This window comes from Pseudoliparis swirei, chromosome 1 (assembly GCF_029220125.1).
Source record: "Pseudoliparis swirei isolate HS2019 ecotype Mariana Trench chromosome 1, NWPU_hadal_v1, whole genome shotgun sequence".
Classification (NCBI taxonomy): Eukaryota; Metazoa; Chordata; class Actinopteri; order Perciformes; family Liparidae; genus Pseudoliparis; species Pseudoliparis swirei.
In genome coordinates this window covers 11091526-11119241 of record NC_079388.1, presented here as the reverse complement: position 1 = coordinate 11119241, position 27716 = coordinate 11091526, and the positions used below count along the sequence as shown (strand labels likewise).

General features: G+C 41.5%; 2 protein-coding genes across 2 annotated transcripts in view; one reads left to right on the top strand and one right to left on the bottom strand.

Annotated features, from left to right (window-relative positions):
- The first annotated feature begins 1509 nt into the window (after positions 1-1509).
- abitram (actin binding transcription modulator) lies at positions 1510-3526 on the top strand. The gene is made up of 6 exons (XM_056414773.1): positions 1510-1677; positions 1852-1903; positions 2449-2578; positions 2702-2778; positions 2864-2933; positions 3079-3526. Exons 1-6 carry the CDS (start codon positions 1596-1598, stop codon positions 3214-3216), a joined length of 549 nt encoding a protein of 182 aa, XP_056270748.1. The 5' UTR covers positions 1510-1595; the 3' UTR covers positions 3217-3526.
- Positions 3514-27716, bottom strand: part of ctnnal1 (catenin (cadherin-associated protein), alpha-like 1) — a 42689-nt gene continuing 18486 nt past the window's right edge. Inside the window, exons 2-19 of the mRNA XM_056414762.1 lie at positions 21248-21437; positions 17833-18020; positions 16664-16783; positions 15388-15477; positions 14946-15116; positions 14118-14318; positions 13085-13171; positions 12600-12758; positions 11847-11939; positions 10312-10453; positions 9013-9050; positions 8874-8924; positions 8423-8577; positions 8085-8133; positions 7467-7523; positions 6046-6165; positions 5298-5381; positions 3514-5001 (exon numbers count right to left, since the gene is read on the bottom strand). Of these exons, the coding sequence (XP_056270737.1) occupies positions 4831-5001; positions 5298-5381; positions 6046-6165; positions 7467-7523; positions 8085-8133; positions 8423-8577; positions 8874-8924; positions 9013-9050; positions 10312-10453; positions 11847-11939; positions 12600-12758; positions 13085-13171; positions 14118-14318; positions 14946-15116; positions 15388-15477; positions 16664-16783; positions 17833-18020; positions 21248-21437 (2166 nt within the window). The 3' untranslated portion in view covers positions 3514-4830. The remainder of the gene's footprint in view (positions 5002-5297; positions 5382-6045; positions 6166-7466; positions 7524-8084; positions 8134-8422; positions 8578-8873; positions 8925-9012; positions 9051-10311; positions 10454-11846; positions 11940-12599; positions 12759-13084; positions 13172-14117; positions 14319-14945; positions 15117-15387; positions 15478-16663; positions 16784-17832; positions 18021-21247; positions 21438-27716) is intronic.

Sequence of the window (27716 nt, the reverse complement as noted above, 5' to 3'; positions counted from 1 at the left end):
AGTAATGGAAAAAGTCATTACGATGGGTCTTGACAGCAATCCTTTCCAAGTCGTGGTAGTGGTCTGCATGGAAAACTCATTGTGCCCCCAAATATCAGTCAAATCTATCTCTTGTGGTCAGATTGAACCATTGAAGTGCTCTCTCTCTCTCTCTCTCTCTCTCTCTCTCTCTCTCTCTCTCTCTCTCTCTCTCTCTCTCTCTCATGTGACCATGATGAAGTCATCATTCCAAGGCCAATCCCTGAACATTTTTCACGATGCAATTAAAATGTTCCGTGTGTGACTTGTCTTGGGTGGAAAGGTGATATTTTAGAGGTCCAGTCTCTCAATACTGCTCACTCTCTCTCCCTCAGACCTCTTCATTACATCATCTACTCGGATGCGCACTCAGCATACTGATAATATCTATCGGACTAGAAGAATCATTAGAGCCAAGTGAAAACAAATGACACACAGTTGATCACATATAACAAATGCATCTTAATCAAAGATGCGATGTTTAAATGGAAACATTACTGTAGTTTAAATATATGGAGATGTAGCCACATCACTGGTTCACATTCGAATAAACGTTGATGTTGTCTGAGGAGTTTGCAACTGTCGAGCCAAATTACACATGAAAGAGTTCAGTGCAGTTTTTAGTGGTAGCCTGCCATCTAGTGGTCAATGTGGGCATTGCTCTCACAGTGTGTCCCAGGTAGCAACACAGCTTCCGCAACACCATGAACAACGACCCTGCTACACACACATGATAATGGTAAAGCATTTGCTAGAGGCTGTCGTTGACTTATTTGAGTGGTTAGTCGTTTTAACAAGATTTAACACATGGGGTGAATTCAACAGCAGATTAAGATTCAACCCTGTTCTGATTAATTAAATAGTTATATGACTGTAATAACATAGAATGTTTATCCAGTGGACTCTATTAAAATGTTAATTCCAATTTCGAAAAGGAAATTTCAGTATCATATTTCAATACATTCAGAGATTAATGTTTATTTCTTCAAATAGAAGAAGAGGACGGCATGTTAAAACACTATTAAATCAAGTAAAAATGTAGTGTTTGCAGGGTAACGCTTGCAATGGTCACACAAACCCAACAACAGCAAAGTTAGTTTAGTGACCTTTCATCATCTTATTCACATAATCATCGTTATGCTAAATTTAAAAGTGTCACCCGAGTGTCGTTTTTTCCAGAAATCCTGACCGAGTTTCTCAAGAGAATCCACAGACCAGCTGGTTGTGAACAGTTTTGTGCGTGAACTATTTTCTTTCTCCCAAACAACAACCTCATCACCGCGCAGTAATAATGATCAAAACAAACGATATATAGTATATACTAAATAGTACTAACGGTAAGTAGACAGACGAAAAGTTATTTGGTAAATACGTGTTCATTTATAAGTGTTCATTGCCATTTCAATAAAGTCCCGTAAGGTGCATTATTAATAAATCGAAAATAATATCCGGAACCCTTTTCCTTTTAAAAGTGTCGGATTCATTTCCAGTCCGGACTTCCCGGTGTAACACATCTCTGTAAACGTACTATTCGTCTTTTCGTTTTCTTTTTCCAGCTTTTATTGTGAATAGTTTTCATGGACTGTGTGGAGGAGCAAGACCCAAAAGCGAAGGCGCCGTCAGTTATCGACCGATATTACACACGATGGTTCAGAGCCGGTAAATAATGTCCCTGACCTGCCTCTCGTGTTGTGCTAGCGGTCCGGAAGCTAATCGAGCTAACGTTATCTTGAGATCTCCGGGAAAGAGCTCTGACGTTACATGTTGATTAGATTGTCCAGCATAATGCATTTAATTCAAATAAGTTGAGTGTATTGTGGTTGTTTTCTTTAGATATGAAGGAGAAACCGTGTGAGGACCACTGCATCATGCAGCATTCAAACAGGTAACGTTAACAGGAGTCACGCCATTGATGTGAAATCAACACGCATGGTGATTACAAAACGTCGTTTTTATTACTGGTATTTAGATATAAACTGCTTTCCATGGGCAGATGATACAACATCTTTCAGTTTTGTTGATACTTTCTTGTATCAATATGATTTTGTGGCAGTACTAAATTATATTGATAGATTTCTAAAATAAATGTAGAACTTTAAGTGTGTATATGATGCTAACAAAAATACTAGGTACAGCTTAAACAAAATATGTAAGTCTAAACATTAAAACAACACATCATTCCTGCAACGTTGATTGCCTATTTCTATTTTTAGGTCACAGTTTATTAAGTTGATGTTAGATTTCCTGAGCCAATATGAATACATAAGTTTGACAACCACGACTAAAATATACATCCACAATTTACCTCATCGATTTGTGTTTTTAACTTGATATAATCCTCACTCGGTATGAGGGACTGGCCAACACTGATGTTAACTTTTGGTATTGTTTTTGAAGGCCCACTTTTGGTTTTGTATTTGTTCTCTGCAGACTATGTGTTGTCACGTTGGCAGAGACTCATCCAATCCTTCAGAATGGGCGGGCAATCAAAAGCATCAATTACCGGATCACTAATTGCTGCAGTCGGCTAAACAATAAAGTGTCTGGGAAGTCTAAGAAGGTAAATACATAATAAAGCTGCAAATTATTTTGGTTTATGTACATATATTTCTACCCCTGTAGCTACACATTCGTTTCAGCTTGGCCTTAAATGCCTGTCAACAATTTTCTTTTCCCATTTTAGGGGGGTCAGTTCCTTACCGAGTTTGCGCCTCTGTGCAGGATAACCTGCACTGATGAAACTGAATACACAATCTACAGGTGAGATAATATATATATATTTTTAGCCATATATTCCACATGCTTGTCTGTCATGATCAGTCACACAAATCTGTCTTCTCTTCAGCTGCATCCGGGGCCGTCTTCTCGAGGTCAATGAGAGTATTTTAGAAAAACCTACTCTCTTGCTGGAAAAGGTAAATTCTTCCTTCTGTCAATGGTATTTTTTCCTGTATTGCCCTCCTCCAAATGGCCTTACAATAAAACACGATCATTGAAGTTTCATCTCTTATTTTAAAAAAAAATGCATTAAATTGTGGTTTTTCTGTCAAATCCAAACAGCCGTCCACTGAAGGATACATTGCCGTCATCTTGCCAAAGTTCGAGGAGTGCAAGACCATAACAAAGGATCTTCTGAGCAGAGAGGAGTTCGAGAGCGTTGTCTCCAAACGTACTGTTGCGCAATCTCTACCATCATGACTGAGCAACACCGTCTTGCCTTATTTAAGTCAAAACTATTGACACTCATCAGGTCTGGTTAAGACTGAAGCTATACTTTAGTGTGGTTACTTCAAAAGTATGATTTGCATATAGTGCCAGTGGTGCACTGAGCCTATATACTTGTACTGTGTTTCAGAAACTGGAGGGTTATTTTTTTTTTTTTAAATAAGGAAATGAAGAAAAGCATGACCATTTACTTGAAGTCTGTTGTTTAATGTTCCCTTCTAATATTCAGTTTGAATTATTTTTCTAGAAAATAAATGAAACCAACAGGTGTTTAAGAAAAATATTTTTATTTTGTTTGTCACTTTTATTAACCTTTTAATTGTCAAGGTGACAACTAGATCCAAGATTTCTTCACAAAGCCCAACTACAATACCCAGCATTCTTAGCTGCTCTTAAATTGTTCAGAGTAGCTCTAAAGCCTAATGTATGTTATTCAGCTCAGTCATTATTACCTTATCGAGTACCAAGTCATTACCTTAGATACATACTATGCGTCAAGTACCATATTATAGATACCATATACATTTACATATTGGCCTACAAGGCAGCTTCACAATGATAGTCTTAATAACAAGTACACTTCAAGTCTCCATTGACACGGGTGCCAATTCAGAATTATGTTTCAGTTATTTTGTTAAAGGAAAAAGTATTTAGAACTACACACAATGATTACAGCATAAAGTAAGGTCCCCATCGTAGTGATGCATTTTAATTTGTCACCTGACTGGAGAAACCAGGCCATCCAGTGATGTAAAGTGGAGGTGTATGAGCTTTATATTTTACACTAGTTGCAAGATGAAGATCATAGCTTATAATTGAAAACAATCGTTTTTGGCATTAAATTGTGATTTTTTTTTTTTTGGATTAACATTCCATGGCAGACTGTAAAGTTGTCAATCATATGGCATGGCGCGGTTTACTTTTAAATACATATCTATCAAAGTGAGATGAATAGAATGCCAGGACACATATCTAAAAGTACAGCTGATTACACAGACCACAAGAGACTCAAACACAAAGGTTTGGTGGTGATTACATCATGCATGCCCCCACCCCCCCGAACATGTGCAACACAATTACAGTACACCACGAAGCAATTGGGCTTGTAACACAGGCACATAGTGAAGACAGACGTATGGTGAAGCCGAGCATTAAGATGAGCTCTGATCGGTTTATCAACTCGATATCCAGAGAATTGCTAAAAATGACTCAAGTCAGTGAGGCGGCTGACAGCAAGTGGCAAAGTAATAGTGTTGGCTGATTGTCTCCATCTTGTGGACTGCTGTGGAACTGGTGCTTCAGGTAACATCTACCCTGGGTTCACGTCCCCATTTGGCACAGCAAACTCGGATCTGCTTTTTCCTCTGTACAGCTTACACCTCATCATCCAGACAACACATCCCAACTTTATACGACCTGAGGCTTCCGTCTTCACCACACACACTGCTCTAGTCCACTCTGGTGGCTGCATGAGGATGAAGGGAGTAAAGGATGTGCAGGAATTGGAATATTTATCCAGAAAGGGGAGGTTGTCTATGTGCTGCTCCGAGGGAGAAGCTGGTACAGAGGAGGTGACGTTATTCTGGATTATTTGCTCTCGAGGAGGTTAAGACCGACCATGTGTTGCTCCAGAGACGTAACACCAAAGCCGTTGCTGTTCTTGTTGTGAAGAGCTTCCTCCTCTCTGACAGGTGTGGAGGCATCCTGCATCTCTCTCCAGCCCTGAGGGGAACCCAGGGTACTCCTCTCCAATTTGTACTGCAAATGGACATGAGACAAAAATGAATGGAAAGAAACAAGATATGCGATAGGAAGAATCCTTTGCTGTTTTATATACGTGCAAAAACCACATCAACCTAAGGTGGTATATGTCCATGTTGTGTTCAAAGCAAGCTTCCACTGCCCCGAAGTGGCCTTCAAATGAGTTATTGCAAGTTAAATAATACTTTCTAGGGCTACATCAGGTTTCTGAGGTCTTTCTCTTTTAGTGGATTGCCATGTAACTGGCTAGGTTTCTAGTGCCAGTCAATCAGTCATGAGTCCTGTTGAGTCACCTTTCTGGTGAGCTTGTTGCAGGATGGTAGAAGAGAGAGAACCACAGTCAGGATACCTCCGGTTGTCTGAATGGATGAATCCACCTAGAGGCAAAGACATACCAGTATTATGCACTAGTTTGACATCGGTAGCATGAACAAATACCCGTTTGATTCAACGGCAAAACATACATGCACTAATACCCAGCAGCCAACACACACACATCAGAATATAACACACTCATCCATAAGAGACGAATGATGAAGTGAGGATGGAGAGACAGAGAATGGAGCCGATACATATCAAAGAGATGCTCATTAAATCGGCAAAGCTATTCTTTATCCCGTCCTTTGGATTACAACCTTTGCCTTTATTACAAGGTGACCTACGGCAGCTCATCCCTGCCCAAGATGCTCATTAATTCCTCAAAGACATTCATTAATCTAGCAACCATGTGACCAATAATGGTGTAACTCGCAGACCACTGGAAGATTAAGCTGTAGCCGATTAATGAAGTGACGCAGTAAGTCATGCCCTATTGTGTGTGCACTGAGAATAGTGCTCCATTGATGCCCGTCGGTTGTTGGGGACGTCGTTTTGATGCTTTTTAAACCTAATTATCCCTTTAAGAGAAAAACAACAGTAAGTCTGATCTGCAGACTCTGTGTGATGTCGCCGATTTAATGTCTACTTAACCAAACAGACTAGGGGCAGGAATAAGTCATTGTTTATTTATTCTAAGTATACACACAAGCGTAGTATGAGTACCTTCTGGAAGGTGGCAGTCTTGCCCTGAACAGGAGTTTTGGCTCCCATCTGCAGCTGTTGGCACAGTGCCACCATCTTCTCCATCTCTGTCATCACCACAGACTTCTCCTCATCAACTAGCTGGAACAGAGATGAAGACGGAAACAGAGGGAGACAGGACAGCAGAGATGGTTTATGGTGATGGTATGTCTCGGTTCATCCAGACACCCTGGCTTATGTACAGACACTGATATATGTACTTGGACTAGATTTACAGTGCTCTTGTTTCAACACAAATTAAGTATCACAAAAAGCCCAAAATGTAGTGTAGCTTGATGTAATCCATCAGCAACAGCTAGAGCGTGATCTACTGCCTGAGTCTGCTATCCAGCTGGGTTAATCCCTCGATCTTCATCACGGGGGCCATCAATCTATTCCTGTTACACGCCGCCAGCGACTGAAAAACATCAGCTCTTTTATTCAGTGTAGCATTACTCATGACAAACACAATTATGCGAAACCTCTTAACCCTCAATTACAGAATTGCTGAAACTTATTTGCATAAACAGCATCACAATTTCAATGTAGGCAACACAGGTGTGCTACAAGTGTGTTTGGTGCCAAAGAACTGTGTGAGTGGAGGGTGAGACAGAGGGACTCCATTAGCACCGGTGTGTTTGATGTAATTAATCAGAAAGCATGAGGCAAGTTGACGAGCTGGGCCTCCCGATTATGAATCAGACCTGTGCGGTCAGTCAACTCCTGCACCCTGATCCCATCCACACATGTGCACAAACATACCCAGCCACGGACGCAGCACTGACAAATGACAGTCGTTAACGGCTGTCAAAAAGAGCCATTTAATTACACTTGGAGGACCTGTGGAAGAAGTTGGTGGAGGGCAAGAGGAAGGAAGGTACCGGGGCTACGGTTGCTTGTTGGATCTCTACTCAGAGAGGTAAAGAGGACGGTGAAAGTTTGTGACAGCCTTAATTTCCTGCTCTTGCTGTGTGATTTATCAGGTGAAGCTTGAATCCGTGGTATGCCAGAATAAGTTAAACATGTGCGTGTGTGTGTGTGTGTGTGTGAGAGAGGTGTAACAAGGGTGGGGGCCCAGGACCCTGTGTATCTGAATACAGATGGGTTAGCGGCTCATCCTACGCAAAAGAAAATAAACCGCTTTCTTTTCTCTTTGGCTCTATACTGACTGAGCTTCATATCACTATTATTTTCTCAGATTCCACCAGAGAACATATGGTACACAAAAATATATATATATATTTTAGAAATGTACCTAAGTCACATAACTCACATTATATGTATTTTCTTAGAGTGCTTAATGTGCAACACATTTGAAAATGTTTTTTTATGCGAGTACATCGTGATTTGCTATCCAGCCTTTAACTGTGTGTTTAAGAAAGATTTATTGCATCGGTATATACCTGAGTGGAAAAAGTGCGAAGAGCTGAGCACAGCTGGAGCCCCTCTTCAGAGAGAACCTTAAGAATGAGTAAGAAAATGGAAAAAAAATCAGACAAAACATAAATACAGGCAAAACTATATTGATGTTAACTTCCACCAGGTAGCCGTTAAATGCTTTAACGACAGTCGGTATATATATTTGCGATTTTTAATTTTTCTCCGCTCTTCTTATCAGCATGCCTTCCCAACTTTACCCCCATCTGCTCCTCTTCCTCTCTTATCTCAACCGCTCACCCCAAATGGAAATACAAATAATCCTGTTAGCATTTTGGACCCTGATTCTACAAATTACTGAACATTCCCAATTCAATAGACACTCGCCTCCACGCTTTGTTATCACCTCATGTGTCCAATGTTGCCAGGGACACACAGCGCTATGTTTCCATCATAATGACAAGTCCTACTAGTCGTACCCCATCAGATGCGAGGGGATGCTGATATTCACTAATCTATTGATCTGTCTGCCACAGTATGTCTTTAGCTTGATGAAACAACGGATGCAATAATGTGCAACTTTGATCAAATGGGAGGAAAAAAGAACAGAAGGTGGAAAGATTAGCAGATTTGGACACACATACCTCAGCTTGATGGAAAAGATCTAGGGTTGTTTTCAGCAGCCCCTCCCCTCTAGGGAATCAATGTGGGAGACAGAAAATGAGGAGAGGAATCATGGATGGAAACAAACACTTAGATAAATCAAAACAATTGTATTGCCAAAATCAGTCATTGATGTCCAGTGCCTCTAACTATGCCTGGTGAATATCGATAGCTGGGGGCTCGAGAATCTCATGAACAGTTAGCCTCGAAAGAGATTCATGTGGATGCTTGAGAGGCTTCACCATATTGAGAACTGAATTGAATGCAATGTGAGCATGTGTGTGTGTTTCTGTGTAGTGTGTTTCGGCTGTGCAGTCACCTGGTGAACAGATACATGTCGTATGCCATACTGGCCAGGCTCTGGCTCTGCCGGACGATGTCGTGTTCCTGCTCCTCCCACTTCTCCACCTCTGTGTCCACGTCTGATGACAGCAGACGGAGCTCCAGGCCCAGCTTGGCCATGCTCGTCTGCTCCTGCACGCACACAGAAAGGCACACAAAGTCATCCGAGGGGAAATATTATGCATCTCATTTCAGAAAAATTCATATTAGCAAACAGCGTATTTTAATTTGTTAACACCATAACTTCTATAATCAGCATAATCCTACTTCCTGTGGTGGTTTGTAATAAAACTGCCGGCTCAGCAAAATAATCGCTGCCTCTGAGCATATTAACACCGTCAATTCTTCAAACGAGTGGCACAAAGTTTCCCCAGCGATGAAAACTGTCACACGTGTGGTGAAAGCCAGAGGAGTATGGTGTACGCTACCTCTGGGTCCAACTTGACGGCCTTGGCAGTCTTCAAGTTCGCTGAGTGTTTCTGTGGGTAAAGAGAGTGGTATTATTATTAAGATTACGAAATAATGGATCAATGGAATATTCATGAGGATGGATATTGTGATACTCACCCCGGGTCTGGGAAGTGACAAATAAGATTGTTTGTCTCCTAGGAGAAGAAAGTAATTGTGATTTTCTGACCACATGGTAACACGTAAGGAATCTAATAGATAGATTCAATAGCTCTATGCCACCAACTAAGTTGCAGTTTACAGCTATGTCTGTCCAAAACTTCATACACTACACATTTGTGTAGAGTAGTAATCATAAGTAGCATATAAAACCGGAGTTACGGACTAAAATATGTCAAGTGAGGTAACAGTGACCTTCGACCAACACATTTGATCTTTGAGTCCAAGTGGGCATTTATGCCAAATTTGAAGAAATTCTCTCCAGAAGTTCCTGAGAGATTGCGTTCACAACAACAGGAAATAAAGCTGTTGGCGCTGCAGAGGCTTAAATATATTAAAAGCAGATATCTCTTTGAATGAAAAAGATGTTGACACACATTATTAGGGTGGCAGTTATGGCTATTTAGTAGCTGTGGTACTGAAATTGTTTTGCTTCACTGTCCACCCTTGAAACATTTTTATCTTTCGTCATAAACAGGAGCTGCATTATTATATTATTCATACGCATTTACAGGTACCATAAACGCTTCTGTCATGTGCAAGGGGGAAGATTACAAGAAAATAATAAAAGCAACAAACACTTTAACACAGCATTTGGACTTCTTGGCAATACAAATGTGTGATGGATTTGATCCCATCACACGCTGAGCTGCACTGCAAAAATAAAGCAACCGCATCCTGGATGTCTTCCGAAACATATTCCTCCTGTCTTTGAGATTTCTCAGGCTCACAGTGTGTGTGAAAGCACAAGGTTGATACAAACATAGATCTGTGTGTACATGGACAAATAGTAAAGTAAATGCAAATACACACACAGTCACGGAGGCCCGTCAGTGAGGAAACGAACAACGGATTTGTAAGAGTCCATCATTTGAGCACCATAATGAATAAGAAAGTACAGAGGAGGAATGAATGCAGGGGTGTTTATTGTCATTGACATCATTTCTCTTACAAAAGGCTTCCCACAGTGTATGATAATACATTTTTCAAAGATATGTGCTCGCTTTGCTCAAATTCATGAATGTTATTGAAGTGTTCAAGGGCAAAATGACCATCAAGGTTTTATCAGAACATGTTATTCTTTCAGGCACAAATTAGATTGAGAGCATATTTTGTGCCTGCATTCTCTTCTCACTCTTCCTGAAAGACTCTCTGGTCCTCTCTGGTGTTTGTGCTGCTGACCCACACAGGTGCACTAAAGTATCCATTAACAGCTAAACAAAAACGCATCTCGCCTGCCTTCAAAGACGTCGTTGATCTCCCTCAGCAGCAGGGCCATGTCACAGAGCTGCGACTCCCAGGCCTCGCAGAACACCTCCAGGTTCTCCTTCGCAATCTTACTGGACGGGTGGAGGGCCAGCGTCTGGGCTGCCGACATGATCTAAGTGGGAAGTGTGTGAAGAATTGCAACATGAGAAAAGTTCTATTTAAATAAAGTTGGTCAGTAACTCGGGAGAAAAACTACGCGATTACTAGCGAAAGACAGAGAAACTAGATGTAAGCCTGCCTCTCCTCAGCCCTGTCGTCACCTGTACCCACTTCCCCATGACTCAGTCTCCATTTATACCACCCCAGTTCCTTTGTTGGATTGTCGTCAGCTTGTCTGGAGTTCTGTACTAGTTTGTCGGGGTCCCTGCTGTTTCCTTTCTGTTGTACTGGCTTTGAATGAAATCATTACACAATACACAAAGTAAACTGGACAATAACTTAACCAAGTCATTATTATGGCCCATCTCTCTGGGCTGTGGCTTCTATAAACTGGCTACAGTTGGCTTGGAATATGGTAATCTTCTTTAATCAACATCACCACAACAGGACAGCAACTTTCTGCATTCACATCAGAGTCTCTTTTCTACGCAGGCCCTCATTACACTCAACACTGGACCAATCACAACAGCCCTCCATGAAACAAAGGCAAGTAGGAAATAAAATGGGCCAGAGGAAGTTAAATGTTAACCATTAGTAATAAAAGACATTCACACCATGTCATTTAATGTGCCCAAAAAACAATGTGTTCGGTAACTAACGTTACTGCTGGTTTTCACCAGTTAAGTTTATGCTGATATGGTCAAATAAATTAAGCATTGAGCCTTGAATGCTTTATTATCAAACTCGTGTTTTCGAAATTAATGGATTGAGGTTGATGAGTTAATTTAAGCACATTTCTGATGCATGACTCATTTCCAACTACAACTTTAAAAAAAGAAGTGTGCACAAAACACACACACACACACACACACATCCCACACCCTTTCCCTACAGTGTAGTATGTAATAGCCAATTACCCTCTGGGCCACCCCTCTATTACTTTGGGCCAATACAGACACACATCACCCCTGTCGCCCCATGCTGACGTATTATTGATTGGTTGACCTTTGAACTTTGAGTGCTGCAGAGTCAAGCGGAGCCTGACATTTGTACCGCAGGACGGGAACATTCTACAATGCTGGATAATTAGTGGCATGGATAGTTTCCGAGAGCAAACATAATTAGATAGTGTACTAGGTGTCAAAGGTCAGCTAAGGAGACGTGAGGTAATTTGTCTTTTTTTATGTAGAATATAACTCTATTTTTGATTTCCCTCTCAGACCACTGTGTGACCAGTTTGATAAACTGGCAAGCAGTTGAATTTAAATGAATGGGTCTCAGGTTCAATCTGAACCTGTTTTACGTTGCAGACTGATCCTGTCTCCCCTGCTTACTGTCAGTCAATGGGTTATTATATCAATATAGAACAAAAATAAAAGTCCCTCCAGAACATGTTTGGGTGTTACCTGCGGACCAATGACATGGAAGGTCTCCTCAGCGTGTATGCAGGTAATCTCCAGAGGCTCGTTCCCCGACACATGGCACAGGAGACGACACGTCTGAAGTACAAAAAATGTATGTAAGTCACACTGTCGGAAATAGATGCAGGTTCTAACTCCATGTCTTCATACCAAATTAGTAGTTACTTGAAAGAACACAATCATACATAATTGTATCACAGTGGATGAATTATACTATATAAATATATATATTATATAATCATTTTGTACATGTTTTGATCATGGGTGCATTGATAAATTACAAAAGAAACTGGAAAAATGTACATTCTTCGTTATTGGTTTCAGAAAGACAAAAAAGAAATGTAATGGTGTTTAACTTTGTGAGTAGATAATAAGTGCATTTTAGGTTGCTTTAAGGTTAAGAAATGTTTTTTTCTGTTGTTTGTTTGGACCCTGAACAAAGACATGACAACTCCTGCATGGCATTGTCCTGTTTGCATAACAGAGCCTCATGAGGACTTTCATTTGGTTGAGATTAGACATGTAGTCTCCAAGTTCATTCATTTCAAGCTCTTTGTGTTTACTCGCACAGTATTTTCAATCTGTTTTTAGCAACTCAAGGCAAACCAGCTTTTAAACTTAATATTATTTTTTAAAACTCACAAAAGATTTCCTTGAGTATATAGTTTGCCAACTGAAGACTTGGTGGCACTACACCAAACCTCCCCCTGCCTCCTTGCTCCCTTTGCCCCTACCGACCTCCACCAGCTGCTCCTTCTGCTCGGTGAGTGTGCGCGAATACTCCGCCACTGCCTCCAGTTTTCCCTCAGCGCCTGCAGCTTTGAGAGCCCGTAGAGGCAACTGCTCCCCATGAACTTTGAGCAAGTCGGAGGCCCGAATGATTGCCACCTTATGGAGCTGGAGGAGGAATCAGACATTTTATTGCAGGATAAAAAGAGGATAAAGTAATGGAGGCTGGAGCAATCACAAAAAGAAGGAAAGACGAGCGGGAGACATGAATGAGGGTGGCATTTGAGGAGGCAAAGAAAAAAGAAGAGGAGCCGAGGTGACACAATTCCATAGTTGAGGTAGGCAAGCTGAAGAGCGATGTGAAAAAGGAAAGTGGGAAAGCAACCACAGAGGCAGAACATCTAGTGAGAGACATCCCAGTCTTGTCTGTGTCTCTTTACACATCTTTTCAGACTCAGAGGGCAGACGAGCAGAGCGGAGAGACGGCTGCTCACCTCGCGCCTGAGGTCACTGACGCTGTGGCATGTCTTCAGGATGGCCACCTCCATGTCCTCTGTGGCTTCTTTGGCCTGGGCAGACTGCTGCTCCAGTGAGACAGAGAGGGGAATACAACATGAGACGTAACATGGTCTTACATGGCCACACACCACGCAACATTATTACCTGGGAGAGTTTGGAAAATGAACTTGGGCTCTTTATAACATGTTTTTTTACTCTTTACAGTTGTGACCTGTTGTTTAATCAAACTACAATGACGTAACCTAATTATTTATTTTTAAATACTTTACAACAATTTTCTAAATGTTATACTTCCAGACCCATGAATCGAATGAAAACCATATATTCCGCTTTCAACAACTAGAGTCAAGACCTCAAATTGGACTGTGCAGAACACCCAAGAATATTTACACATTCGGATGAGTTTCAAAAACAGCAGTGTTCTGGTCTTTTCCATTCTCCAGAGGCTAGATGAAGCACTACTGTACAACGATGTGGAAGCAGTCACGACACTCAACGACAAACTGAAACACAAGGACTTGTGTTTCATAAGTTCATCAATTACGAAGGCCAAGGAGACAAATCACAGGACACCATGTGATGTTTTTCTCAATGCGACTCAATGAGCCTTGGTAAATGTGGTTTTTCAGGTTGGTTATTATGGTCTGTTGTTCCAGGAGGGATGTATGAAAAGAAAGTGAGGAGGCAAGAAGAAAGATGAGCTGGGGAGGCTTATGATTCTTAATGTGTGTCGGTCTGTGGAGCATACTGTGTGTATGTGCAAAGGCACACACAAGATCATAAAAATGACATTTAGTTCATAACCGTACGAAATTTACATAATTCCTTACACGACAACAGTAGTTCAACCAACAGCTCTTCTGGTTTTGCATCTTATTATCATACTTTTACAAGTGTCTCACATATGAGTTACTTAATCTTCTTCTTCATATCGTAGCATATGTTTTTATGAGAATTTCTGTCGGTGTATGAGCATCTGTGCAAGCGTGCCGGCTGGTCCCAACATACCGCCTCAGCCCAGGTGTGCACCAGCTGCTGAGTGTCCTGGCGTGCCAGCTGGCACAGACCTAGGATGGCCTGCCGCTGCTCGTGGCTGGTGTAGGCGGAATCGGTGAAGTCCTCCGTGCGCTCCACCAGCGCCTCCAGCTGGCTGCCCATGCTCTGGGGGGACGAGGAGTTCAGGTTTTCCCGCAGGCACTCCACGCTAAACTGCAGGAGCAGGGTTGGGAATTCAGGAGCGGATTGAGATGGCAACACACACAAGAGTTTGACTCATACATAACTAATAACTAATGTTCTGAGCGGAGAGAAAAAAGACATCATTTATTATCTCACTATCATTATGCACATGACCTCATCATCAAATTCAAGGGATGTGGGTTTAGCCCAAGTCACCTTGGACTATCCAAGGTGCACAATACATTCTGCAAAGAGCATCTCAAGTTCGAAAAACATAAAACCTAATGCATTTGTTTCATCCTTTTCTTTTCTTGAAAAAAAAATCTATGTTCAATGCTCTCTGTTTATGTATCCTAAGATGACAAGCCATCTATTAAAAGCAATACACATATCTTGAGCCCTTTAATTAAAATCATTTCTTCTTCTTTAACCTCATGGAAAAGACCCATTCAAAACCCTTTTTTGTGGTTGTCTTTCTTTAATTTACAACAAAGAGGATTAGTCAAAGGTTAATGGTGATTGACCCAACCATATTAACCAGAGCATATAACAGATAGGTCTGGTCCTACATATTGGTAGCTAACATCTACTTTGTTAAGCACACAAGAGGATCATTTCTTAACTTCACGGACACCTTCACTCAATTTCTGATCCTACCTTGAAGTCCTTGATGCCGTTATAGATGCTGGCGGGAAGGATCTTGTTCTCCCCACAGCTCCGTGCCTCGGTGACTATCTCGATGACCTGCTCCAGGGCACAGCGCATCCGGTGAAATACAGCATCCTTGTTGATCCGCGCCGAATCGCAATCTGGGTGCCTCAGGCAGGTCTTTGGAAGGAATTCGATGTGAAATGTCAAAACTCACGGCCTCCTCTACTCTCTTCAACTTTCAGCCCTTTTCATGTTTTGCCACCATGATTATTGACTCTCTTAGGAGTTTTCTATGATATTGTGGCTTTCAGTTTTGAGCATTACCACTGGTCACAGTATTTGAGAAGCCATGAAATAAAATACAACTTGAGAAGGCTGTAAATCTTTAATCTGGACGTGATCTATAACCCTTGCCCAGAGGTCCAGTGTCGGTGCACCAGCTGTTCACCTTAGAAGCCGTGAGGAGCATCATGGTGCATTTCTCCAGCACGGCTCTGGCTGCTGCCATCCGTGCTTTCTTCTTCTCATCCTTCAAGTCCTGCAGCACAAACACAAACACACACACACACACCAGATGGCAATGGGTGGCTTTACTTCAGTTGTAACATCTAAGAACTCTCTGGGTGTCCTAGGGACATGAAGCCTCAAAAGTGAGCAACACATCTCTTTTTTCATGCTGGTATGAAAAGACACACGCATGTGACACAGATTACTAAGTTTACAAACATATGAAAACTTCTGAATAAAAACTCAGAGTATAGGACAGAAGAGGCTGCTGCATTCCCACCCATGTTTTTCTAAGTAGAAAAAGACAGCTCGTATTAGGTATTTGGAAAAAGGCAGCTGAATCAACTTCTCTCGCATTACTGTGCTGTGGATTACAAAGACGATGTGATTATCTGTCATTATTTTTGCCTCTGTGCTCATCTGGCTTCAATAGTAGGAGATGGTAGATTTCCTAAAGGGCTGTGTGCTTGTACATGCGCTCGAATGAGCCGCGTTGCATTGGTGAGGGAAATTACTTGTGTCCAAAAAATTCAGAAAGAGAGATGGTCGATTGCACAGCCGGCGCACTTTACATCAGCTTCTGCAGACAAAGGCCTTTAGCTGAATGTATGCATCAAAGAAGCATTCGCAGTCTTTGACAAAACAAGGTTAAAAACCCTCATTTGGATGTTTTTTCAAAAGCTCAAAGCAAAAGTTTATGTTTTGCAAATGTGCTATAGCCTAAGATAATATAGTGCGGAGAGAAGGCTCAATTTATATTAGCAATGAATCGTAATGTAAACAGTGTATGAGGAGTATGAGTCACATCAACCTTTACATTTATCTTATGGATTGAGAGATGAGTTTGAACAAATATTGGTCGAAATAAGATAAGCCAGCAAGAATCCTTGTTATTTCAATGTTTTAGTTTTTTGGAGTAGTAAATATTTGATGCCTGAATTATTGAACTGTTCTGGGTCTGTAAGTGCTGCAGGTTACACAGTCCAACTCCACCACCTGCTTTCACATTCAGAATACAATGTTTAGAAAAGCACAGCTTATGAGAAGATTACATCTACATGAATAAACAAATGTCCATGGTGTTGCAAAAATGGGCACATTACTACATGTTCACAAACACAAGATCGACACGATTTATTCATTTATTGAACGAACGTTACAGTGTGTGGATGATTTTGGCACTAAAGAGATTTGGTTTTTCTTCACATGCTACTCACGTTCTGTCTGTCTCCCGTAAGGTGGGCAAACTCCACCATCTCGTTGCCAAACTTGCTAAATATCTGTACGAATTCCTGGAAGGTGCTGACTCTTTCCAGATGGTCGAGGGTAACCAGGACCTGAGAGGAGTGAAAAAATCAGAGTACCACGATGAACATAAGCTTGTGTTCTTGAAATCCTTCCACACTGTAACAACCTATTTCCGATCTATTCATACCCCAAGAGTGATGCCTCGCCTTACAGCAGAACCAAGAATAAAGGTTATTTGACTGTGTTACATTTCAATATTCAATTTTAATATCCTATTTCTGTGTTACTCCAGCTCTCCCTTTTGTAGTATTAACAGTTCAAATTGGTGTTATTGTATCTGTGATGTTCTCAAATAAAAACACCAGATTAAGTCATTCCTAACCTGTATTTTAGTTAATAGTAGCCTATATGGCTGCTAATGGCAGGCTAGCTGGCAGCGCTAATTACATTACATTACATGTCATTTTAGCTTTTTTATCCAGCGACTTTATAACACAAGTGCATTTCAACCTAGAGTACAAAAAACAAACAAACAAGAACAAGAATTTCCTCAACCTCAACATAGAGTAAAAAAACAAAAGTAAGTAAAGTAAGTGCTATCTGTGCCCACTGTGCAATCTGTGTTTTAATCCAGATATAGTCGGAAAAGGTGTGTTTTCAGTCTCCGACGGAGAATGCAGCATCTTTTATTCTCCCCAGATAAAGAGAAGGAAGAGATGTAATTGTGTTTGCCAGTAATAGAAGGGGGCAAGGGGCTGTCGACTGCCTGTTCAGATGAGGCTAACCAGCCATAATTAGGCCCCCTGTTTCCATTCTTGGCTCAGTCTACAGCTACATCCGTATCACATTGTCTGGCGAAGAGCATAGCCAGGTACGATGAAGAGGGACAGGTTCTTGCTCTGTGTTTTTATGTGGTCGCTAAATGTGCTGCTTCCCTTCAATTACCTCCAGAGTACTTCTTCAGAGAGCCACTGCTTATCTATTAGGAAATAAAAGACTCCGGGTGGAGTTTGCGGAGGTGTGTGTGTGTGTGTGTATGTATGCGTGGATCGTATGCATGTGTATGTGTGCGCGTGTGCTTGTGTGCAAGAGAGATGAAGCAAGCGAGCTTGTGCATATCCACATTTGCATGTCTCACCTTGTTTCGCGATGTGATTATCTGTTTGATGACGATGCGGTCAGCCAGGACCAGGACTTTAGTGACTGAAGAGAGGAGCAAGCGGGCAGCCTTCACCATCCCTGTCCTATCACTGAACACTGTGACGAGTCCATCCGACTGGGGCGGCAAGGCTGGTCCCACATCAGTCAGCTGGGCTATGGCATCACCTACAAGACAGGAGAGAAAGGTACTGCTTGGTGCAACAACTGCTCAGGCTGATAAATTATGTTTGTGTCTCGGGATGTTTTCTCTCCTGCTGTTTCATTTCCATAAACTCTCGTTAACTGCAGATACGGAGTACTGATCCCAATCCAGTGTTCTCTTTTTCCCAAATGTTTAATCTGCACAAGGCTTCCTCCACGCATAGTGCACACTGGAACAAACGTGTAAACTAAAACACACTTTCTTAACTGGAAGTGGACATCCATACAGCTGTCTTTCTAGGCGTGTGCATATTTTGATAAGATTGAGCTCGACAGTTTATGGGACTTTTCTATCTGCCTGTCAGATGATTCAGGAAATGTCCGGTTGGGGAGGCCGACTCAGGGCATGCTGCAGGGTTAACATATCCCATCTGGCCCGAGAGCGCCCTGGGATTCCCTCTAAAGAGCTGGAGGATGTGACTGGCCAGAAAGACCTCTGGGTTTCTTTGCTTTGCCTGCTGCCACTGAGATCTAGATCCAGACAAGAGGAAGCAAATGGAAAGATGGCTGGCCAACTGATATGCCCTTTAAATTAAGCCAGACAACATAACTGCACATTGTTCTTCCGATCTGACTCTCTTCACCTCTGGGAGAACGTATTTTCAGAGACAGGCTGAAATATATATATATATATATATATATATATATTCAGTACAGTGCTATGACAGCTATGCCAGCCTGCCCTAATCAATACTGGCATGCTTTTTGAGAGACTGGAGACTACCAAGGCCCTGAAATGCAATGAATAAACATGCCAAGCATGAATTTACTCTTGAATTAAAATATTCATTTAGATTCCATCTTTCCCTTTTCTCTCTTTCTAACCTGCTCATATTAGCCCCCAAAAAGCTAAAATCCCATCAGTTAAATAGTCCCTATAAGAGGAAAATGGGCCAGAGTTAAGAGCGAGTGGGAAAGGTAGGGGAAATCTCCCAGAAAAAGAGATTTATAAATGAGGGTGCTGGGGATACGGCGATGTCTCTATCGGGTCATGCAGCTTACATTTTAAACAGAGCCATTTCCTACTCCTCTGGTCCTTCAGTTATCATATGTACTCAAAACCTTTGGAGCCTCTGTTCACTGTAAAAATCTGTCCTTTTTCTGTATGACACATTTATTATTCATAAGTGAAAACTTGAAAGGGCGATCCTTGATGTGGTGGTACAGCACATGCAAGCAGTCAATCTTTCATGACTCAATGGATGGCAATGTCTGTCTGTCTGTCTGTCTATTGGTTGATTGCAATGCAACTTGATACACACATGCATGTCCCCCTCTCTGGATTACTTAATGTTTCATCTAGTACCATCACCAAATCAACATTTTGATTCTTCCAATACTTTTGGCCAAACTACCTTTAAAACTAGTGACATTCCCAACAGCCTCAGCTGTTCCTCTGTTTAATGAAAATTAGCAAATGTTGGCATGCTAACAATACAAACAATACCCTCTTCTTTTTTTTACCAACACCTGTGGTCCTGTATTTAAACACTCACATATTGTACCTGCTATGACTTCAACAATCTTTGTGAGAAAGAAAGAAAAAGTAAGACAGAAGAGTGCAGAAGTGAGAATGACACTGAGAGACTGAGTGGAAGGGACAGAGACAGATCCAACACAGATTGCCTTCAGTGACCTGCCTCATTGGATCTCTGCATCGCTCTGATGATGGATGGCATCTAATTAAACTAGTGCTTCCAACCTGCCTTTATTTAATTAATTAGAGCAGACAAGGCTGAAGCCAGCCTGATTAAACTCTCCCTGCGGCGAGGCAGAGGAAAAACACCAGTCCTTAACTAACTAGACCTCTCTCTCCAGAAAAGAAAGAAGAGGTCAGAGAACACAAAGTTTCATATTTTTCAACTCAGGGAACAGTTGTATTGTGTCTGTCAGGAGAAGTGTAAGTGAAAGCTGTAAAAACACCTCCCTAAGAAGAAAAAAAGAAGAAAACTAGAATAAATTAGTCGCAGTGGGTGCAGACATCCACACATGTGCACAAGCACACACACATAATTCACTTGGCCTCACCTCTACACACACACGCATTCAGACATTTTCTCAGCAGTCTTTTCGCCTCCTCCCATCACTACTCTCTTTGTCTGAGTTTTAGCCGTCTTTACAAATCACCGCTGTGCGAGGATTAGACGCTTTACTACACAAGCTGGTTCCCCCAACATAAACCTATTATCATGCTGTTGCGTCTAAATTCTTATCAATTGTAATTTTGTAAATGAGGCCCTTGTTTTGCCTGATCAGAAGTACGTTTTCTAATATAAAGATTTGTTTCACCGAGCAAGTGGTGTCAACATATCTAAGCTAAGGATTACAATGAAGTTTAGACTGACAGGAAGATACAGGGTTGATGTTTGTCTTGAGTGTGTACTTTTAGAGAGCATTTTAATGGAAAAAGGTTACACATTCCTGACGAAACCATCACTTCTTGTTCCTCCGGTTCAATAAAAGCTGACAGTCCTGTGAAAAAGTGATCCACACATTCTTGTTCCTTCAGACTCGTTGTCACTGTTTCCACCCCCAACCCCACCCCCCTACAATCCTCTGTACCTCTTGGTTTATCTCAGTTGTTTACGGTTTTAACCTTCATATATCCATATAGATCCATTAAACGGATTATCTTTGCAGATGTGCACATTTGGGAGAGGACAGGTTGCCACACATCACTCAACCTTGCCTTTAGAATGGGAAGGAAAGGAAATTCAACCGTCTATCATAATCTATGCAGTGCTTTCTAAACTAGTGCAGTCGCATACTCTCTCATTCTACACAGCACCCCTGGGTGAAGTTGTACTGTTGCCTTTACTCCTAACCTAATAACTACAATGTATTTAGAACAACCTGGATGTCCTCTGGTGTGATGCAGCTGATAGCCAGGCTGTTCAGACAAATCTAAACTAGCTCAAATTTGATAACACGGAGGTCTAAAGGGAACGCCTAACATCTATCTTAACAAATAAACACTAATTGGTCTTGTTAACTCACTATAACACCCTCAATGGCCATTTTTTAACACCATGAAGCCATGGGTGGTCTCCACTGTGAGGATCACAATGTTTTATGACATTATTATATTCTGTGTGACCACAAAATAAGTGAAGAGAAACACTCAACAATGTGTTGAGTTTAGGGACAGAAATTCATAATTCACAGCATCTGAACCGGCGAAAGAGACCCACCTGCTCTTCGTGCCTCGAAGCAGGCTTGACCCATCTCATCCTTGAGCTCTTGGTTCTCTGTGGCGATGGCCTCCCCGACGGTGACAAAGCGTCCCACAGCCACATTCACTGCCTGGCCCACCCGGTGTATGGCCGCCTGGGTACGCTCAGACTTCTTTGGCTTGTCCTTATGGTTGATCAGAGTTGTGATCTGCAGAAAAGTGTGGAGAAAGGAAAATGAGGGAGACGTATTTTAAGACACATTCTTTACTTTTGTTGTAGCCAGTCTATCTAGCCCCTGCATAGTTTGGTAATTTTTAGGGCTGTGAAACGATTAAAATTTTTAATCGGGTTAATCACAGGTTTCTGTGGATTAATCATGATTAATCACATATTACCGATATTCTCGGTATATTTTGTGAGAACATAGAGATTTATGACAAAAGACGGATATATACATTTATACATTCTTCTATACAATGGTGCTGCAACTCAGCAGTTATTTAGCAGTTTTCTTCCATTCGGAACATAAATACATCTTCATCCTAAACAGAATGTTTAACCCTCCTGTTACCTTTCGGGTCAATTTGACCCCATTCAATGTTTAATGTCGGTGTTCTTTGGGGTCAATTTGACCCCAGGCTGTTTTTCACTGTGTCAAACATATAAGAAATATCAACTTTTTTATTTATTTAAAGGGCTATTTAGGTAGTCAACAAACAAACATAAAGTACCTCACACTTAAACTTGGGAAGCAATATTAATTCTAATAATTTTCTGGAGGTTTTAATTGCTGGGGTCAAATTGACCCCGAGGGTAAAATATGTTAGTAAATGTAAAGGTAACAGGAGGGTTAAACAGAACATTTTTCTCTTGTTTGTCAACCATTAACTCCACCATGATACAATCTAAAGGCCTCTAGTCTTCCTTTAGCAGCTGCTGAGGCAAACTGACTGTGTGGGTTTTCTTCATGAACTGGGCCGTGATGAAAGGGACGACGGGGACACCGCTGCAAAGCTGAAACCTCACCGGCCCGGACACGGACAGGTGGACAGATTGACAAGTGACTTTTTTTTTGCTCGGTCCCGATGCGCGCGCACGGAGCTCTGCGGCGAGCGAGACGGAGATCGATAAGTGTTAACGCAACGCGAAGAGACATAAATGACATGCTGCTGTGGAGATACGATCAACAACAGACGTTTAGTTTGATAAAAGAACAAAGACGTGCTCTAGAGAACATGTCAGGGGGCGGGCCAATCTTTTTAATGTCATGCGATCTACCAACACTACGCCGCGATCGACTGGCAGGTCGCGATCGACGTGTTGAGACCCCTGATCTACAGGAAGTAAAAGTCGTAACAAGGTTTCCGGAGGTGAACCTGCGGAAGGATAATTACCGATGAACAGCACGACCGTCTGCATGAGAGCGGACATAGTTCAGATTGAAGTGGTGTATTGGAAGCTCATTTTGCAAGTGACTTTTTTTCGTCCCGATGTGCGCGCACACGCCGGCATCCGAGCTCTGCGGCGCGCGAGACGGAGATCGGAGTCGTGTTAACGCGACACTAGAGACAGAATGACATGCTGCTGGAGAGACGACCAACAACAGACGGATTGGAAGCTCATTCTGCGCATGCGTTAAATGCGTAAAAAAAAAAAACTAGTTAAACCTGTAATTTAATTAACTGAGTTAACGCGTTATTTTTCACAGCACTAGTAATTTTCCATCCACCCATCTAAAAGTAGGGAGGGGGAAAAATGAAAAGACAACTTGCATGCCTATCATTGCCTATCGAGAATCACAACTACTTGTTTGATAGTGTAAGTATTTCCAATTGTATCCAGACAAACGATAAGGGTGCATGTTGAGTCTGGAGCACGCACAGGAGAGAGGGGCTTCGTGCCTGTACAGCTACCAGGGGAGATAACATTTTGCATGTCTGCAGTACAAACATGTGCCCAATCTGCAACAACTCTTCCCAAATGTTTCATGAAATTGGAAATAACAGCAGTAACAAACACAGCGGCTTTGACATGGACACACGTCTTCTGTGATATACACGAGACGAGATATGATACACAGAAACACACACACCAAACTCAGGTGGGGCCTCTTAGTGATAATTGAGGGTATGAATTATGAATGGGTTGAGCCAATTATCATCAATTATTCATTGATTGCTTTCACTCTCTCCAGCTGTTCTCGTTGTGGGTGTCAGTGGGTGTATGCGAGTCAAACCTAATGGGTCAGGGAGTGATGGGTGGTGATTTTAATTGGTCCACAGCTGCAGGTGGTCCAAGTGGGGAATCTATCTTTGTGGGATACAGAACCCACGCTGAACACAGCTCAGCCAGCTGTTTGAATGAGCAGCATCCCTGACGCGGGAACAGGGAACCTGTTTTGTTTCACAAACGATTCTGAATGAAATCCTTTGAAATGTGTTCAGATATATTTGACATTGTGTAACACAATAATCTCTTGGAAAGTGGACAGGATAGTTTTCTAGATCAGCAGCTGATAGATAGCACCCACACAGCACTGTGCCCAAATATGATATTAAGGTTATTGCCATCTGGGTACTGAGCTTGGCTTGAGAATCAAACCAAATACAATTATCAAGGTAGATTAATTATCTTTTCATCAATTTAATACTCAATCTTTAAATTTCTTGTTTTTACTGATCAACAGTCCAACATATTAAAAGAATACCACAGTGAAAGACCAAGAAAAGCAGCACCTTCTGTCATTTGAGAACCGTAAGCCAACAAATAGTTTGCATATTTGCTTAATATACAAAACCAATCAAAATAGAACCAACATAGTCTTTAATTAATTGTCTTTCGCTTTAATCAGATGAAATCACATTGTAGCTTTTAGTTGATCTGATTATTTTTCAACCTATCAATTAATCATGTGAAATTTGTCAAACGATTGTGAAAAATGCCAATCTCGATTACTAGGTGGTGAAGAAATATTATTTGTCTTCATTAATGCAAGTTCATGCTTGCCAATAGCACGCCACTAGAGTGGGACCATAAACCTGCTGCAGTGCAAATCCTCCTCAATCTCAATGCCACAATGCTAAATGATCCTGAGTCAGCCTTCCTCTTGAGCAGCAGCCCTTTGAGACATGACCCACATTACAACTGTACATCACACATCATCCACACTGAGAGTTTCAACAAGCTTTAAGAGTTTCAAAGTAATGTTGATGCTTCACAGGGCCTCACAAGCTCATTAGCACCACGCAAGTCAATACATTACCATGCTATTAAGAGACAGAAAAATAACAAAATTGTGTCAGACTTTCTATCTTCAAATTACTGAGAAATTTAACTTAACTGGAGATGTATAAGAAGAAGAAAAAAGATTACTTTCTGGTTTGGAAAAAAATCTGCATAACACAGAAAAATGTGCTGCAAAAGTTGTCAAACAATGAAGGCCACATTGAAGTTGATAGTTCGGTTCAATCCCAAACAAACACTTTCATTGAAATAATGGCGGAATTTCTAAAAAGCACATAAGTCCTACATTTTAATCATGAAAAAGAGACATGAAGAAATAAGGATAGAAAGAAGAAGTTGACTCAAGGGAGCCAAAGAATATTTTCAAAAACAGAATAGAAAAAAAGAATTGGGGCAGAGTGTCACATGATTCAGGTCTACGTTATGATATTGAAAGTTGTTCGACTTTAGGTGGGCTTCAAGTTATAAAACAGACTGACGTAACATGTCCGATACTTCAAGTATCCGTCCTTGGCTTTTCTGGAGGACTCCATTGCACAGGTGTATGGGTGGTATTTTCATGTGTGCATGGATGTCTGAATTCAGGGAAAGGAATGAGTCTCCCAGACGGCTTGGACATGCAGAGAGATGGTGGCTCTCATGAACAGTGTTTCAGGGGGTCAGAGCATGAGAAACCATCGTGACTGCACGTGTGCAGGTACACAAACAGCAGCACTCACAGAGTGGGGGACAGTCAGAGAAAGCCTGATTACAGATCTTCCTGTGCGAAGTATTTTCTTGTAAATGCCAGCAGATGAGCGGAGGGTGAAGTTAGTTTTACACTTTGTGCCTGTGAAAGACAAACAACAGTGAAAAAGTCTGTGTGAATTACAAAGAGAGACAGGGACAGAGCAGAGGAAACCCACAGACTGGAATTTCCTCCATTAGAGATTACTAGGTGGGTGCATTTACTGGGCTGTGCAAACAGGAACAGAGCAGGGTGGAGAGAACATAATATTGAAACAGTGCCATCGCATCAGAGAGGCCATTGTGTGTGTGTGTGTGTGTGTGTGTGTGTGTGTGTGTGTGTGTGTGACAGGATTAACTTGTTTCAGTTTTATTTAGCAGAGACAGAGATGTGTTGATAAAACCCTTAAAACATAGTGTAGATTCAATTTGAAGTACTACTTTGGTGTCAAGTGACATTTTTGGATACATCGTAAGCGTACAATATGACCAGACATACATGCCAACTGTTAAGTCATTACATATGTTGCTACTTAATGGAACAGATAGACAGCTTCACTCCTTATAGACACCTGCTCACTCATTGAAGCTGCTCTCAGTTCATTTGTCAACTTTAGGTTTGACATTCATGCTGCTGTCTGCAGCACTCCAGCAGTGTTTGAATGCCAATGAGCTCTACCAACCAAGCAGCATCCATCCCAAAGCATTCACAGCTCCACTGAGGACTTACACACTATTACATTGCAGCACAAATGTTGCTTTTTTTCAAAGTCCAGCAGATGTGTTATTGACAGGGCTCGCTGGTTGGCTTAGCTTCACAAGGGTTTGCTATCAAGAGAAAGGGCTTTTTCTACTATCTATGTCATACATTTAGGGCTCAACTTGTGGTGCACATTCTGGTATTCATGACAAATGGGCTACGTGAAGAATTTGTCAAACAAACTCCCTGTCGTCCCTGATGTGGGGGAAATGACATACCTCTGGTCATAAATGAAGCGTGTTCACGCTGCTGCTACACATACGTAGTTCATCAATCTCTGATAAAGTCCACAGCGGAGGCTGTTCATCCCCCTTTTCTCACTTTCTCCCCTGGCACACAACCAGTCATTCCCAACCATCCACCTCACACCTCTTTGTTGTCCATAATTAGGAGGTCAATTTCAAGGTCATAGAGGCGAGATCAACTGCTCACCCTGAGCATAACAATACACCAACAGAGCAGGAAATCTAAACTAGCACCTCAAGGACACAGTGAGCAACTATAAATCAGAGGGTAACACAAACTGGAAACATCTGTGGCTGCCTGCCATGGCTACTGAGTTTCATTGAATGGTTTTTCTCTGAGTCAGTTTGGAGTTATCTGAGTCATTCTTTCTCTGCATGTTTTTTATTCTGTATCGATTCTTGGATAATGCCATTCTATGAACCTGGAGATGAATGGATGTACTTGTGGAAGAAAAATCCGGTTTGCTCAAAACGGATCAATCAAAAGTCTCTTTCCAATTGTCAACGTTGTCATTTAATAACTGCAAGAAATCCTTCACAAAGGCAGTAAGATACACGTGAGTGTGAGCAAGCTCATCCGTAACACACATTGTAGCTATTCATAAGAATAAGTCCTTGCTTGGCAACTGTTATATAAGACCTGCTTCTTTGTCTGAATCACATCTCTGATTCATTTAAGCTCTCTTAGCTTGCTGAGGAGAATAACAGCTCAAAAAGAACAGTTTTCTAGAGAAAAGAGATTAGAGGTAAAGTTGAATCCAGAATTAATAGCAAAGAAACTCACAATGCATTCAGCCATTGGCAGTCTAGCTCAAAATAAGTTATGTGTGGATGTGGGTGTGTTCATCAAAGAAGGATTATTGTCCAACTATCATGACAGCAGAATTATTTGTTATTTTTGTCTACCCAGGCCTGAGTGGGTGGGCGCCGATATGAGTGTTTAATTTACTACTAATAATAATGTATTTCATGTGTGAAAAGGAGAAGACGAGGAGAGCTTGTCCTTGTTAATTTGAAAAATAATTTCAATTTGTGTAACTTTGGTAGCCTCCCGTTTCTGTACAGCTCGCATCGTTGCTCTCATTACACAAACTCTACAGCATATGGATCACTTTGTTAAAGTAAACAGGAAAAAGAATACTTCCCGGTCTCATTTTGGCCCGTTAGAGTACAAAGGGATCATTGTTGCAGGGAGAGCTGCACCTAAAAGGACCAGGGCAATGTTTGCAGTCTTATCCATGTGCATTTCTCCTGGAGGTCTCCAGACATTTTGCTTTCGTCTTCCCCAAAATACAAGAGAGAGAGAGAGAGAGAGAGAGAGAGAGAGAGAGAGAGAGAGAGAGAGAGAGTCACACTGAACATGCACTTCACTGGTTGGGCAAATTCTTTTTAATCTGGATGCAAGCAGATGGGAGTTTAATGCTGCCAGACTGGAGTTGCAATACAAGGACATGAATAGAGAGACAAGGAAGCCTGGAGGAAAGTGGTAAAAGATAGATGGGGAGAGGGGAAG